At 38.7% G+C, this 14,733-nt stretch overlaps 2 protein-coding genes across 2 annotated transcripts in view; both read right to left on the minus strand.

Moving 5' to 3' along the window:
- Ice2 (interactor of little elongation complex ELL subunit 2) overlaps positions 1-14,733 on the minus strand; it is a 131,637-nt gene that overhangs the window by 55,862 nt on the left and 61,042 nt on the right. The window lies entirely within an intron of this gene.
- lobo (coiled-coil domain-containing protein lost boys) overlaps positions 14,175-14,733 on the minus strand; it is a 32,808-nt gene continuing 32,249 nt past the window's right edge. Inside the window, exons 8-9 of the mRNA XM_089265595.1 lie at positions 14,509-14,703; positions 14,175-14,449 (exon numbers count right to left, since the gene is read on the minus strand). Coding sequence (XP_089121721.1) covers positions 14,204-14,449; positions 14,509-14,703 — 441 coding nt within the window. The 3' untranslated portion in view covers positions 14,175-14,203. The remainder of the gene's footprint in view (positions 14,450-14,508; positions 14,704-14,733) is intronic.

Raw genomic sequence — 14,733 nt, forward strand, 5'->3', positions numbered from 1 at the left:
GAGAGTGAAGACTGCCAGTGGTCCAGTGCGACATGTAATGGATATGAAGGAGGGGCTATGTGGGCTGCGTACTAACCGGCTAGGTCACGTTTCGTTGCGTCGGCATCGCTATTGCTGGTCGTAGTTGCTGCTGCTGCTGCCGCTGCCACTGCCGCCGCTGCCACTGCCGCTGCTGCCATCATCGTAGTTGAAGTTGAAGTTGAGGCAGAGGCTTTGGCAACAGCAGAGGCAACGGTAGTGGCTGGGGCCACCAACAGAAACAGCAGCAGCAGCAGCAGCAGCAGCAGCAGCTGAGGTACTAGCGCAAGTCGAAGAGATGGAAGCTGCGAAAATTCGAATTTTCAAGTTAGAACGGCCAGCTTGGCCGCAATGGCTCGTCGTAAGCGTGTGCGTGAGAGAGTAGGAGGGTAAATTAATACACAAACATATATACAAATGAGGGGTGCGGCAACGAAAGACGCAGAGGGCGGGCAACAACAAAAATATACGGCTGTATATAAGTAAAATAGTTGGCTATTTCACGTTGCCGCCAACGCCAAAGCCAAAGCCAACGCAGCAGTTGACCAGCAACATAAAAGAGTGAGCAGGCCTGGATGTCTACTAACTCATTCCCTCTTTAAGTTTCACGGATTGCGTAAATGTGGGGTAGATGGCATTGCATGTAAATTTATGTATACTATAATAAAGTGAGTGGGGGCGTGGTAAGGATCCATTTGGCAATACATTTTAAAGTCTATAGACTCAAATTCTTAATTACTAAGTTTTCTTTCCTCTGCGCTTTAACTACTCTTCGCAAAGTCTCCTTCCCTCAATACAATAATCGCAATTAAAGGATTTAGCTACAGGCGGTGCCAGCACGGTGTCAATTTCACAGTTCGCTAATCAGCAGCTGAAAACGGTTTGAAATGCTAAAACTGCCTTTAATCAACATAATCGAAATGAAGACTAAAACTTGCATATGCATAAATTAATGGGGAAACTAATAAAAGATATGAATCTGTAACACCACATGTACAAAATGGAATGAGATATGGTAAAATATGTATGGGTATTTTTTGCGTAAGGTAACACGAATATATACTGTAAATATTAAGCCTAAGGCTAACACGAGAGAGGAATATGAGCGGATAGATTTAGCTCAACGACATGACCCAGAAATAATTCTTTATATAATCGATCATACCTCCATTTAGAATTAGTTTTCATTAAAACTATTATTTGTATACCCTGAACCCATTGAAAGTGGGAAGCCAGGGTATATTGGTTTTGTTAAAATGTATGTAACAGGCAGAAGGAGGCGTGGCACACGCCACAAAGTATATATATTCTTGATCGGGGTGACGAGCTGGCCCTGTCCGTCTGTCTGTCTGCCCATCTGTCCGTGTGCTTGAACGCGTCGATCTCAGAAGATATACAATTATTTCAACGAAAATTCTATAAATGAATATACATTTTGAATTTGTCGAATCTACCATTCAAGATGTATCAGATGTAAATTTATTACTGTTTCGATAAGGTAGTATCGATAACTAAGTAACGGGAAAAGTTATCCATTATTGAAGATAAACTCGATATCCGCGGTCAAACATAGTTATAGATGGACGGACGGACAGACAAACAGATTATATATGTATATACATATATTTATTGTGGGCACGTCTGCTTCTGCCTGTTACATACTTAAAAAATAAAATATAAAATTATATCCTGATTTCGCATTGAGAATAGGTTCAGAGCATAAAAAGTATATGTGCTTCTAACAAAATATCAATAGATATTCAGTTATCTCCAGAAGTCTCCGTAAACAGATGAAGCGAACTTGCTTTTCACATCCTTGAATTAACCAACTGCCTCTTCACATAGGCAAAAATAGATTCGAATGGAATTTTAGATAGATCCAAGTAAGAGTGGATTTATCCACTAGAAATTATCCTATACTCTAGGAGAAGATTATATTCGATTACTGAATCTGAAGCTGAGCTAGCTATCTTAATATATTTTATGAGGACCGTGAATGTGCTCAGGATATAATAAAATGCACATATTTTTGACTCTAATTGGCAAGTGATTTTAAAATTTGTATCTTATTATTTTTCCGATTTCCCATTTCAAATGATATATGGCAGAAGCAGAACGAACTAAAACTAACTAACTAAAAGTTAGTTTAATAGTGTCTTATTATACTCATTCACGAAAGTGAATATATTGGTTTTGAGTATATTGGTTTTGTGCAATGTCCGTCCGTCTGTCCGTATGAACGCAGTTCATTACGGCGCTATTGAAGCTAGAGACTTGAAATTTGGAACACATACTCGTGTATATCTCCGATTTATAGTGTGAAAATTTTCTCGATCCTCCAACTAGTTGATGAGCTAGAAAGCTGAAATTTTGAATGTAGATCAGCATCGACCACCTAAGATCACGTGCTATGGCGGTTATATCTACGACCATTGGGGGCGATTTGCCAGACAAATCAAAGCATATAAAAAAATACCCTGTAAATTTTTCATTTTTAAAACGTAAGCATCGAACTTTTGCAGTTAGGTTACCGTTAGCTTTTTCTACGAGTTGGCCAAAAATGAATTAATATCGGAAAATGCATTTTCCGATTTGCCACGGCCCGAGTGGGCGGATCGGGAGATATACATGAGGATGTGTTCCAAAAAATTGCGTTCATACGAACAGACGGACGGACATTGCACATAACCAATATACTCAGTTCACTTTCGTGAATGAGTATAAAAATATTCATAAGATTGGATGCCATCGATCTGTCGATCTTCCATGCCAAGGCAACAGTTATCCACAACTAAGCACTGTCAATGTCGGCTTGGTCCATACCAACGTAAGCCTTCCAATTGCAACCATTGGACATTGGAGCGCACAGAGCGACAAAGGGAACACGCATTCGCCGAGTCGAGCATGCGTTCCGTATATAAATTTGCAAAAAGTCTACTTGCACGCACATAGCTACATAGATACATAACGGAATTTAAGAAATCATGAGTGTGTTCGCTTCATATGCATTTACATAACTTCATGTGCACACATACAAAAATATATATATATATATATACATACACACATGTATTATGCACGCATGTACAGATACCTAGCATAGGCTCCAGATACATGAAAACCTAAGTGCGTATTTAGGTATTAAAAACGCCTTTCCAAATCCCAGCCGAACTCCCCCTGCAGCAGTCTGCAGCTACAAATTTCGAAATGACTATTTTTGTTACAGCCTCTGCCCTTAAGTAATTTTACTTGAGAGCAGCAACGCAATGCAAGGCAAGGCAAGGCAATGCAAGGCAAGGCAAGGCAAGGCAAGGCAAGGCAAGGCAAGGCAAATGCAACATTGCACATTGGAGACAATATTGCAAGACTCAAATAGACACATAAATGCGTAAGAGTATACGACCGCTACATGCATGCCCATGCCCACATGCATCATACGTATGTTTGTGCAAGTCTGTAAATATGTATCGAGTGGCAATATGAAAATTCGCAAGTGTACATGAAAATGCGTATACGAATGTACATATTCCATTATATACACGCTGTCTTATAAGAAATAACACATCCGCCTACGCAGAGTGAGCTAGATGCATGTATTAGACTTTGGTTATCAACGCAGCTGTAGACAAATTAAACACACACACACTTACACTAAGTGCATATGTCTCCACAGAAAATTCTTAAATGTTTCTATCGAGCATAATATATACTATATGGAGTAATATTTCATATATACATACATATATTTTCTTATACACTTACCATTGCGCGCTGTGGTCATGTTATTAGTTTAAGGAACTAAGGTGTATGCTGTACCTTTTTAATTAAATATGTCTTGTAAGACCTGAAACTTGTAATCAGATTCTTAAGTCGGTGGATCCACATCAAAAATAAATACCTTTCCTAAGGCTAATCTACGCATTTATTTATACTCATGAATCTCTACTCTTTTATATTGGTTTTGTGCAATTAACATCTATTATCCATATTTACGATTCGTGCAATGAAGGTTTGAAAGAAAATTTTTCTGCGAACATGAAAGATTCGAAACATAACCATATAAATTGATTAATAATCATATAAATTAATTATGTGGTATATCTATACGGGTGGGTCAAATAATAGCGTTTCTGGAATCCCATATATGGTATCATCAGGGAAATCGTAACTCTTTATAAGGTGAAGGAACAGCTTTCCTTTTATAAAGTTAAAAGTTCAACAGCGGTAAAATAGTTTGCATCCATACTGGAAGACGGATAAGTGATTTTGCACAAAACCACACTTTTGAGTAAGCATATCACAAAAATTTATATTTGGAAGACTGATGCGTGAGTAATCAATGACTATTTTTATACCCTGAACCCATTGAAAATGGGAAATCAGGGTATAATGGTTTTGTTAAAAGTATGTAACAGGCAGAAGGAGGCGTGGCAGACCCCACAAAGTATATATATTCTTGATCAGGGCGACAAGCTGAGTCGATTTGGCCCTGTCCGTCTGTCTGTCCGTCCGTCCGTCCGTCCGTCCGTCCGTCCGTCCGTCCGTCCGTCCGTCCGTCCGTATGTATGAACGCGTCGATTTCAGAAGATATAAGAGCTAGAGACTTCAACTTTTTTTTAAAATGTCCGTATTTATCACGCGGATATCGAGTTTATCACTAAAAAACGATAACTCATTCCGATACTTTTTTATCGATAAAAAACCTTATCGAAGATCACTTAAATAATTATATCTCCTACATCTTTCAAGCTAGAGTCTCCAAATTTAAAATGTACATAAAGATGTATTTTATACAATTTCGGTTTTTGTTAAAATTTACCCCCCACCTCTAAATCCACCCCCTCACCCTCATCTTTGTAAAAGTCGTATATCAAATACTAGAGACTTATGCTTCGGTATACACATACATTTTAACATTATGATTACGTTCTGAAAGTTTCATTACGATCGTACATCTAGAAATTAAATTATTCAACAAATAAGTTTTCATTATATTGCCAACACTGCAGCGCAACCCAAGTGCAATCGCCTGTATATGTGAGTGTGTGTATATGCGTGTGTTTGTTTGTATGCGTGTGTGTGCGTGTGTTTGTTTGTACGCATGTGTGTGTGTGTGTATGAGTGTGTGTTTGAAATATCAGTTTGAAATATCAGTTGCTTGTAGGGTTCAGGGGATCTCGTAGTCGAGCAGTCTCGACTAGAGCTTTCTTTCTTGTTTAAGTTAGTTATGTATAGAAAGTGTATCAAACAAATAAATCTTCTATTATCAATTTGAGGGAGCAACTATAGCTCCATTGACTCAGCTGCATTTCCCTCAGCATTTTAAATTTGATATTCATTTACATAGCTAGCAACAAAATTATGAAAATTTGAATATCCCAAGTTTGCTCTATTCTATTCACAGTTTGAAAAGTTGCTCATGTAAAGTAACTTCATATTGATTACTAGCTGGCCCGGCAAACGTTGCATTGCCCTATCCATTATTTGTAGGTAAAAAATTGTTTAAAGCTATGTTGTTCAGGTTGGGATACACTCTGATTAATTTATTAATCGGATTTTCATTCAAGCACCTTATGGTAAACGACATTCTTTGTTTTTTGGTCAGGTGCAAGAACAAATAATGCGGGTGGTTTGCCAACAATAGGTTGCAATGATCCAATGCGATGGCAAATTTGGCCTTGAATCTTTAAATTCAAAACCATAGTTATGGTTAGATTTACAAACACTTTTTACAAACTTCATTATTCCAAATTTTTTTTTTTTTTTTTTTTACAATCGTAGAAAATAAAATAAAATTAAATTACTTTAAATGTCGGATTATATCCGTCTCCAATAGTTTCCGCCCCAAATGAAGTCATTTGGAAACAGGCATTGTATTTTTGAGTGTTCGCTAAAAAATGTCGTGATTATAGTGTTTCGCCATAAAGCAGGGAACGTAATGGCTCTGGTGGCGGGACCAATAATGGCAATGTCACTTTACCACTAAGGCAGCACAAACCGGGCGTTTCACCAGCAAACTTCAATGCGCCACAATGCTGGCAAACAACGTCCATTGGACCAATGCAAACTAAACGATGCAAGCTGTAGTCAATGGTGCAATCATATCGAAACGCTGCTAGGTTCAAATCAATCCTTAAACCAGTTTCACGGGCTGCCTCCCTTTGAAAAGGCTCTTCTTTGCTGGGTACTAACGCGGCGTGTTTCTCGGGCGATTTCTCGTTCGTCGTCAAATAATTGACTCGCGATATTCCATTGCCTAATTGCATCATGGGTCCGCCGGGAAAGATTAGATCTTCTAGGACGCGGCATTTTTATACCCTGAACCCATTGAAAATGGGAAATCAGGGTATAATGTTTTTGTGTAAAAGTATGTAACAGGCAGAAGGAATCATCGCAGACCCCATAAAGTATATATATGTCCGTCCGTCCTTTCGTCCGTCCGTATGAACGCCGAGATCTCAGAAGATATAAGAGCTAGAGAGCTGAAATTTTGTGTGCATACTCGTGTATACCATACGCAGTACGAGTTTGCTTTATTTTTTCGATAACTCATCCGATAACTTTTTTATCGAGAATAATCGAAAAATTGATTTTGTTTTTTGAGCCTCATCGGAGTACTATTAGACATGGAGACCTCAGATTTACTGTGTATATACATATGATGAATACAAACATTTTGTAATCAACAGATTTTGGATACCACGCCCCCTTCGCCCCCACATTTTGACCATATAATTACGCCCTGAAAAGTTCATTAAGATCGTATGTTTACAAAAGAAGTTATTCACCAAGTAAATTCTTATACTATTGCCCACACTGCAGCGCAGCCCAAGCGCAGTCGCTGGCTACTGCGCAGTAAGCAGAGCGCGGGCGCGTGAGTGTGGATGCATGTGTATGTGTGCGTGCATAAAAGAAAAGCAGAATGATAAGAATATCAGCTTGGAGCGCTCAGGGTATCTCCTAGTCGAGCAGTCTCGACTAGAGTCTTCTTGAAATACGTTTTTTACAAATTTGTGGCGAAGGGGGCGTGGTAAAAAAATCTGTTGATTACAAAACGTTTGTATTCATCATATGTATATACAAAGTAAATCTGAAGTCTCTACGTCTAATAGTATTTCAATGAGGCTCAAAAAATAAAATCAATTTTTCGATTATTCTCGATAAAAAAGTTATCGGATGAGTTATCGAAAAAATAAAGCAAACTCGTACTGCGTATGGTATACACGAGTGCGCACACAAAATTTCAGCTCTTATATCTTCTGAGATCTCGGCGTTCATACGGACGGACGGACGGACGGACAGATGGACAGGGCTAAATCGACTCAGCTCGTCGCCCTGATCAAGAATATATATACTTTGTGGGGTCTGCCACGCCTCCTTCTGCCTGTTACATACATTTTAACAAAACCATTATACCCTGATTTCCCATTTTCAATGGGTTCAGGGTATAAAAATACCTGAACTTTCGAGATATTTATCTTCTGTATGCACGCGTATTATATTTATCAAATGTGATTTTTTTTATGAATAGTCAGGTTCGCCTGATGCTGTGCCGTAGACTGACTGACTACATTTGTTTATTTACTTCTATACTATTGTATAATATGAGAGCAGGACCGAAAACTGTCACTGTTATCAAGCCTACTGAGTATCAATGGAAATTTGAATCTTTCGGGAAAAAAACGCGTTTTTCAAGTATTCGTGAAATTTGTTCAGTATACTTAAGATCTATTATCCTACTCGTAGCAGAGACAAATCCAACAAATCAAAAACCATGAAAATTGGTCCAGCAGATCTCGAGTTATAAGTGTAGGAACACTTTGCACAACTCTTATATATATAGATTATCGAATTATAGAAATCAGAGAATACGTACCAGCCGATGTTTTTGTTCCAAGCTCGTTAGTTTTTATTCATACCTATTTTACATGCATATTTTATCTCTTTGAATGAGTATATTTTATTAATATATATATATATATATTTTGTAATTCTGTAGCTTCAATAGTTGCGAAGCGACTGAGTGTATCTAGATTGACAAAATTAATATACTTCTTCATTTCGTAATTGCGCCTTGACGAGTCATCTGGTTTTTCATTTACCGGTTTTACTCATTTCTACTTTTATATGAGTAGCTCATGGCATTCAGTTACACTTGACATCTGAGTGGATGTTTATTTATTCCGAAATGCACAATTCAATATCCAGCAATATTTAAAAGTAGAACAGACGAAGAATTAGGTGACGGAGCTGTGGTTAATTGGGCTGCTCCCTAACCAGTTTAATGAACCTACTTAAAGTTCAAATGAGCACACGCAAGCACAGGCACGGACAAACACAGATAAAGACACAAACACAGACAGAGACCTACTCGGCTACTGACGGCCGATTAAGAACACTTTCCCTGTCACCATCACTGACCAACTAACGCTCAGCGACATAAACCAATGTATTTACCCATAAATAGCTCATTATCATTAAATTAGGAAAACAAGTTGTTTGAAGCAATGCTTCTGGCAATTCGGTTGGCATTTGCTTAGTATACACGCACACACACACGCACAGACACACACATTTACTAATGCGGACATATGCTCCCCACAGACTGTGTGTGTGTATGTGTGCCGGTGCAGTCATAAATAAGCATATGTATATATGTATGCATATGTGTTAACAAATATAATGAGATGAAAGTCAATGTCAATGTTGTACATATGAGAGCTATGTACGTATACATATACATATGTATGAGTGTATGCGTATATGACTGCAATTGGGAGGTTAATTACCACTCAGACACAAAACACATCCCGGTGTATGTAATATGTACATATGTACTTACTAGTGAATTTAATGAGTAAATTAGGCTTACTTATGTATGTCATGTATTTTTCGCATTATAATAGCATCAATGAAGCGTAGCTAAAAGCTGCAGTTGACTTCTTCAAATACGATAAAGACTAAAAGAACCATTTATATTTGTAGGTAACATTCCCAAAAATGTTTTCTATTAAGCAATGGCCGACTAAGATACTCTGAATTTATTTATCATCGACATATTGTTGGTCATATTCCCAGGGTACTGATTACATTACACATACATATGTGTATGTACATACATATACCTATATATATATGTACATCTCAGGTCTCTCACCTCATGAACTGAATGAGTATATCCGTTTTGTGCGGTGTCCGACACGCTGTCTACCCCTCTGTCCGTCTGACCGCAAATCATTTCGCGTTATTGCAACTATAGACTTGATATATGGAATGTATACTCGTGTACACCGTCTTAAAAGTAAGGAATCGACACTAACTATTAGAGTAGGGCGTCCACTAAGGGACACTGTATCGGAACGAATCCAATTTTCTAGTCTGATAATGCAAGAGGTTTTTGTTTTAAGGAATTACAATTAAGTTATATGGAATCAATCCAACTCAATAAAATGAACACTATTTAATTTTATTTGATATTTCTTAGAAGTTCATCTGCCTTATTATTATCAGTAATAAGATAATAAAAATGATAAGATTACGAACATAGTAAGTAAATAAAACGTAGATAGAGTAAATCAAGTTACGTAAGTGAAAGTTAAGCACTGACTTAATCTCAAATCTTCTATTTACTGCTTCTTAAGTGCAGAGAGAAGAGACACTATACTTTGATGGTTTTCAATTAACCATCGAAGGAAAGTAGCCGTGAGCTGCTGGACAAATTGAAAACTAATTTGCTTGCGTGAGACTGTAACGTGAATTACATACAAAGAATGGCCACAATATTGCCCATAAAACATTGGAATCAGTTTATTTGGACGCCAGCATCGTGAGCAACCACATCATTGCTCATAAAAATTTATTGACGCCAGGACAGACCCAGGCCCAGGCCAGCTAAGGCTGAGGCTGAGGCGCAGGCACTGTGCTAAAATATAAATAAAAGAAGTCGTAAAAGGAACTTTAAGCTGCAGTAAACACATCATCAACATATCAACTGTGCACAGATAAGCAGTTACCAGCATCACAAGTGGCCAAGATGGAGGCAATTAGGGCAATAAACAGCGATTTCGAACGCGAAAGAGGCGTCGAGGGCCGACTCAGCAAGAAGGCGGGGCCAGGCCAGTCAGCGCGATAATGTCAAAGTTAAGAGTTACGTTAATATTGACCCCATTGACAAGGTGAAATTCTGTAAGTAAATAAATAGCCGCTAGCTCAAGTTTATTTTCAATTTGTCTATGTCGACAGCAGTGTGTAATAGTAAATATTCTAGAATTAGTTGTAGCAATATATGCTTCCTTACATATGTCGCATACATTTATTAGTTTATGAAGACAATTGAACAGAAAAATGGAGAGGACGGAAATCAGGTAAAATCAATATACATTCGTTTCCCGCTTTTTAACGAGCAACGAGGTGAGGATGCCCCCTAAAATATTTTTCAGTAAAACACCCTAGTGGGCTGACCATTTATAGACATAATTCTGAATGAATAAACTTTCGTCTTCTAGTCGCTAATCAAAATTTTTAGGCATATTTAGGTAAGTACTAAAATTACATATATGATAATAATAAATGACTTTTTGGGAGTCTTCGATTTTGACTTAAATTTGATTCAAGTTATAGAGATATTATAGACTACTTATGGGACTCTATTTTAGGATAATTGAATGTACTTCAAGTCTACAAAAACTATTTTCTATCGATTTATTTTGAAAATAACATATGCCAAGTATTAAATAAGTACACTAACTGTATCAACGTATGCTCGTGTATATTTGGCATAAAAGCTAAACGAAAACGAGCAAAAAACGAGAAATTGAAGGAAAACAAGACATGTTTTTATCATCGCACTATATGTCAGATGTACATATGTAAGTTTGGGACCAAGTATGATTATGTGTGTGTGTGTGTGTGTGGGTGTGTAAGTATGTCTGCATCGCGCAAATCACCCAAGCGAATTCTCGCCATTTTTCAGTGTCCGTCCGTTTGCCCAAACGAAGTGAAAGCCCAATACTTACAAAAAAAAAAAAAAAAAAACACACACACACACAAAGATGAAAATATACACCCTGGATAACCCTCGACTAACACCGTCCAGCGGCTCAGCGGCCAAACAACGCCGCCACGTTCGGTGCTCGAAGCCGCGCATTCGAATACAAAATAAATATCCAATATATGCCCATGTGGGTGTGTATCCTGTTTCTGGCATATATTATAAGTGGAATAGAAAAATAAATGCGCCGTGATAAAAGCTGTCCCCAGCTCCAGCCAGCCCCGCTTACCCACGACAGGCCACAGCGCCCATAAGCCCTCGTGAGCTCTCGCCTGTCCACCGCTAAACTGCGCGTCGTGACGCGAGGACAACACGTCAGCTGCGACAGCAGCAGCAAACAATAACAAGAACAGAAACAGCAGCAGCAGCAAAAGCAGCAGCAGAAGCAGAGCGGACGACGGCGACGATGGCGACGACGACGACGACGGCGGCGGCATTGGTGACAAAGTCCGTGTCCACAAAGGGCCGCCTTCGAGCCGCTCATCCTACAAAACGGACGCGTCACGGAGCACGTTTGAAATATTGGAAGAAGGACATTTAGGACTGAAATGAAAGGATCGTACAATAACCCTCAGCCTTGCCGTTCACCCCACTCTCACTCCCACACCCCCATGCAGAAAAACACGCACACATGCACATCATACCCAAAGAGGCCGGCGAAACCCTCCCCTCCCCCAGCGTCACATATCCCATTTGCTTCAACAAACACATGCACAGCCACACATCGCACACACATGTATGTGTGTGTATGTACATATCTACACTGCTGTATGTATGTATATACATGTGTGTGTGTGTGTGTGTATTTCGCGTAAATATTGGAAGTCCTTGACTACGCGACGCGCACGATGCTGATAAAATACAAATTCTTGGGCCGCGATGCTGTCCGCTAGAAGTGTATTTGCACAACTGTACTTACGGCAAGCTGGACACTGCCAGGACCGTGGTAGCAAAAACGACAAAGGCCTCACCGTGGCCCACGGCTCGCCAAAGGAAGCACGAATATCTGCCGCTCTGGGAGACGTGTGGAGTGAGTGATTCCGAGTTGCACTGCGCGAAACTAGAGCAATTCCTTTTAAATTTAAACATCTATGTTAGCTACATATTGCCATATTTATTTGGACTATTTTTATATTACTAATACGTTATATTTATTAATATACATATTTGATAATGATTCATTTCATACAGGCATTTATTTGGCCAAACGAAACTTATAGAATCAATCAAATTTTTTGATCTTAAAGTAAATCTGAGCAATGTAAGCTCTGATCGAAATATAATATGTGTACTAACGTTTATTATTAGAACATTTTTTTATAATTGTGATTATTAAAATATGAATAGTATTATGAACACACAGTGAACAGAAAAAATCTATGTTTGGGACAAAGTTTCTCAAACAATGCTTGTAGTTCTATAGGGTCTGGAAATCAGATGCTCCTCTCATATTATAGTCAGTGCCATGAAATTTGTTGCAGTGTACGAATATCCTTGTCCAGTTAGCGAACAAAAATCTGCGACGAAATTACGCCACATGTGTTCATGCCACGAGCAAATTTTCAGCGATGCTAACGGACGGTTGGCGGACAAGGGACAGCACTTTCATCTTAGGACGATTCTTTCAAGGGACAAACGCAATTTAGAGGACGCCGATGGGGGATGGACGGACACACTGCCATCATATATGTAAGTAAGTTGGCTTGAAAGTCTGCGTAGGACGTAGCTGACGGTGTATGTGTATGTGTATGTGCAGTGTGTGTGCGCGTGCTTGTGTGCTTGTGATTGTGTGAGAGCGGCAGACGGTGGGTGGTTTGGGTATAGCGCCAAAACGGACAGGAGTCCGGCTCGGGTGGTCGCTCACACATGGGCTTATGTGACGTGCTTGAGTGTGTATGTGTGGGTGTGTGAGTGTGGATGTATATGATGTTGTTGTTACTGCCTCCGGCTATGTTTGTATGCCTTATTGTATGCCTTGAACCCACACACGGCCGCGGCATCCACTTTGTCCAATTTTCAGACGGTCACTTTTGAAACGAATTTCGCCCACTCCCGGCTATGGCCTGACGCTGCCCGCGTTGCTGTTGTGATGCAAGACCATGAAATTGGCATTCGCATTTTAGAATCCACTTAAACATACTTTCTTCAACCCCCTCTAACGGAATGCTTAAGTAATCGCAGCCGTGCACCATTCGCATTCGGCGTCCGTTCGCGAACACATATAAATGACCTCCTCTTGCGGCGTTGACTTGCTTTCCATGTAAAGCTTTTGTATAATTTTATTCAACTTCGTTCCTCTTTTTGATCAATAACTTCAGCATTGACAAAAATGATCAAGAAAAATGTTTTCAATTCTCTTAATAGTTTATTATCCTCAATTGTAACAATGAGCTAATAAATACATTCCTCAATATGTACATTTTAAGCACTGTCGTCGATACAGACTGTCAAATTCAAAATCTCATCGAAAGTTCTGTATTGAACCATGTGTTGTAGTATTGCAATACGGGATTTACTTCAGTCCTTCGAATGCCTTCCAATATATATTTATATACAATATATTGTAAACCTCTTAAATATAAGAATTCATTATAAATTGGATTGTTGATATGTGTTTTAGAGCATATCTAACAGGCAGAATGAATTGATGACCTTATAAATATATTCATCCGAATCAATAGCCAAGTCAATCGAATCGACCCTGTCTGTCTGCCTGTTTGTTCTTATCTACGTCCGTCTTTCTGTACGTAAGGCAACATAGGGATCGCCTAATGAAGGTTGTGATTATTGTTTCAAAACATAGATATTTTCTTTTCTTGTTAATTAAATCGGTATTTTATCATATGTGCTAGTCACAGTTGATCGTACTTAAATCTAATATTTTCTATTTTCTATATCTTATCTTTAAATTAAAATGGAAAGAAACATTTTCGATAGGCTTACTCAAATCGATGTAGTATCTTGGCTTTAACTTAAGGTTCAATCGACTCGTACTCTAATTTCAAACCTTTCCAAGTGTATTTATTTTTGACTAATTAATTTCAAACAATTTATTCATATTATTTTTCTAAACATGCGCTTAAAAATTTTTAAATATTTTTTTCTGGTTTTTGATTATAGTATTTCATTTCAGTTTTATTCGTCGGATTCCTTTTCTTCCTCCATTTTCAAATTTAATCGAGGATCTTTTTGCAATGAGGCCTTCACCCATTCATACTTCTTCTGCGACTCCTGGTGGGTTAGAGTGAGGCGCTGCTGGACCATTCGCTTTCTAAGTTCTAGATCCTTAGCCTGTTGTACCAGCCGATTATAGTCGAAATTGTCAAATTGATTCTCGAACTTATTTAAGAAACGGTTCAGAGATTTAGCCTCGCTGGTTAGCTGCAGATGTAAAAAACGATATATGATCTATTTCTTTGGGTAATTTGCATTAATCTTACGTCTTCGTATTGCCTTTGTAAATTGTTGAGCAGAGTGACGAATAGAGTCTTAAGATCGTTCAGACAGGCATTGTATGCAGCCACAGACTGCTCCTGAGTGAGCTCATCCTGGTCTTTAAATGGCACCAAATACGGAGCCAAGAAGTCCGCTGGCTTACTGGCCAGTTCGCGCTTCTTCTCTTGTTCTTCTTTAAACTGAAAATAGAACATAATGAGAAACGTAAA

This window comes from Drosophila navojoa, chromosome 2 (assembly GCF_054131105.1).
Source record: "Drosophila navojoa isolate 15081-1374.11 chromosome 2, UAZ_NAV_1.0, whole genome shotgun sequence".
NCBI classification, from domain to species: domain Eukaryota; kingdom Metazoa; phylum Arthropoda; class Insecta; order Diptera; family Drosophilidae; genus Drosophila; species Drosophila navojoa.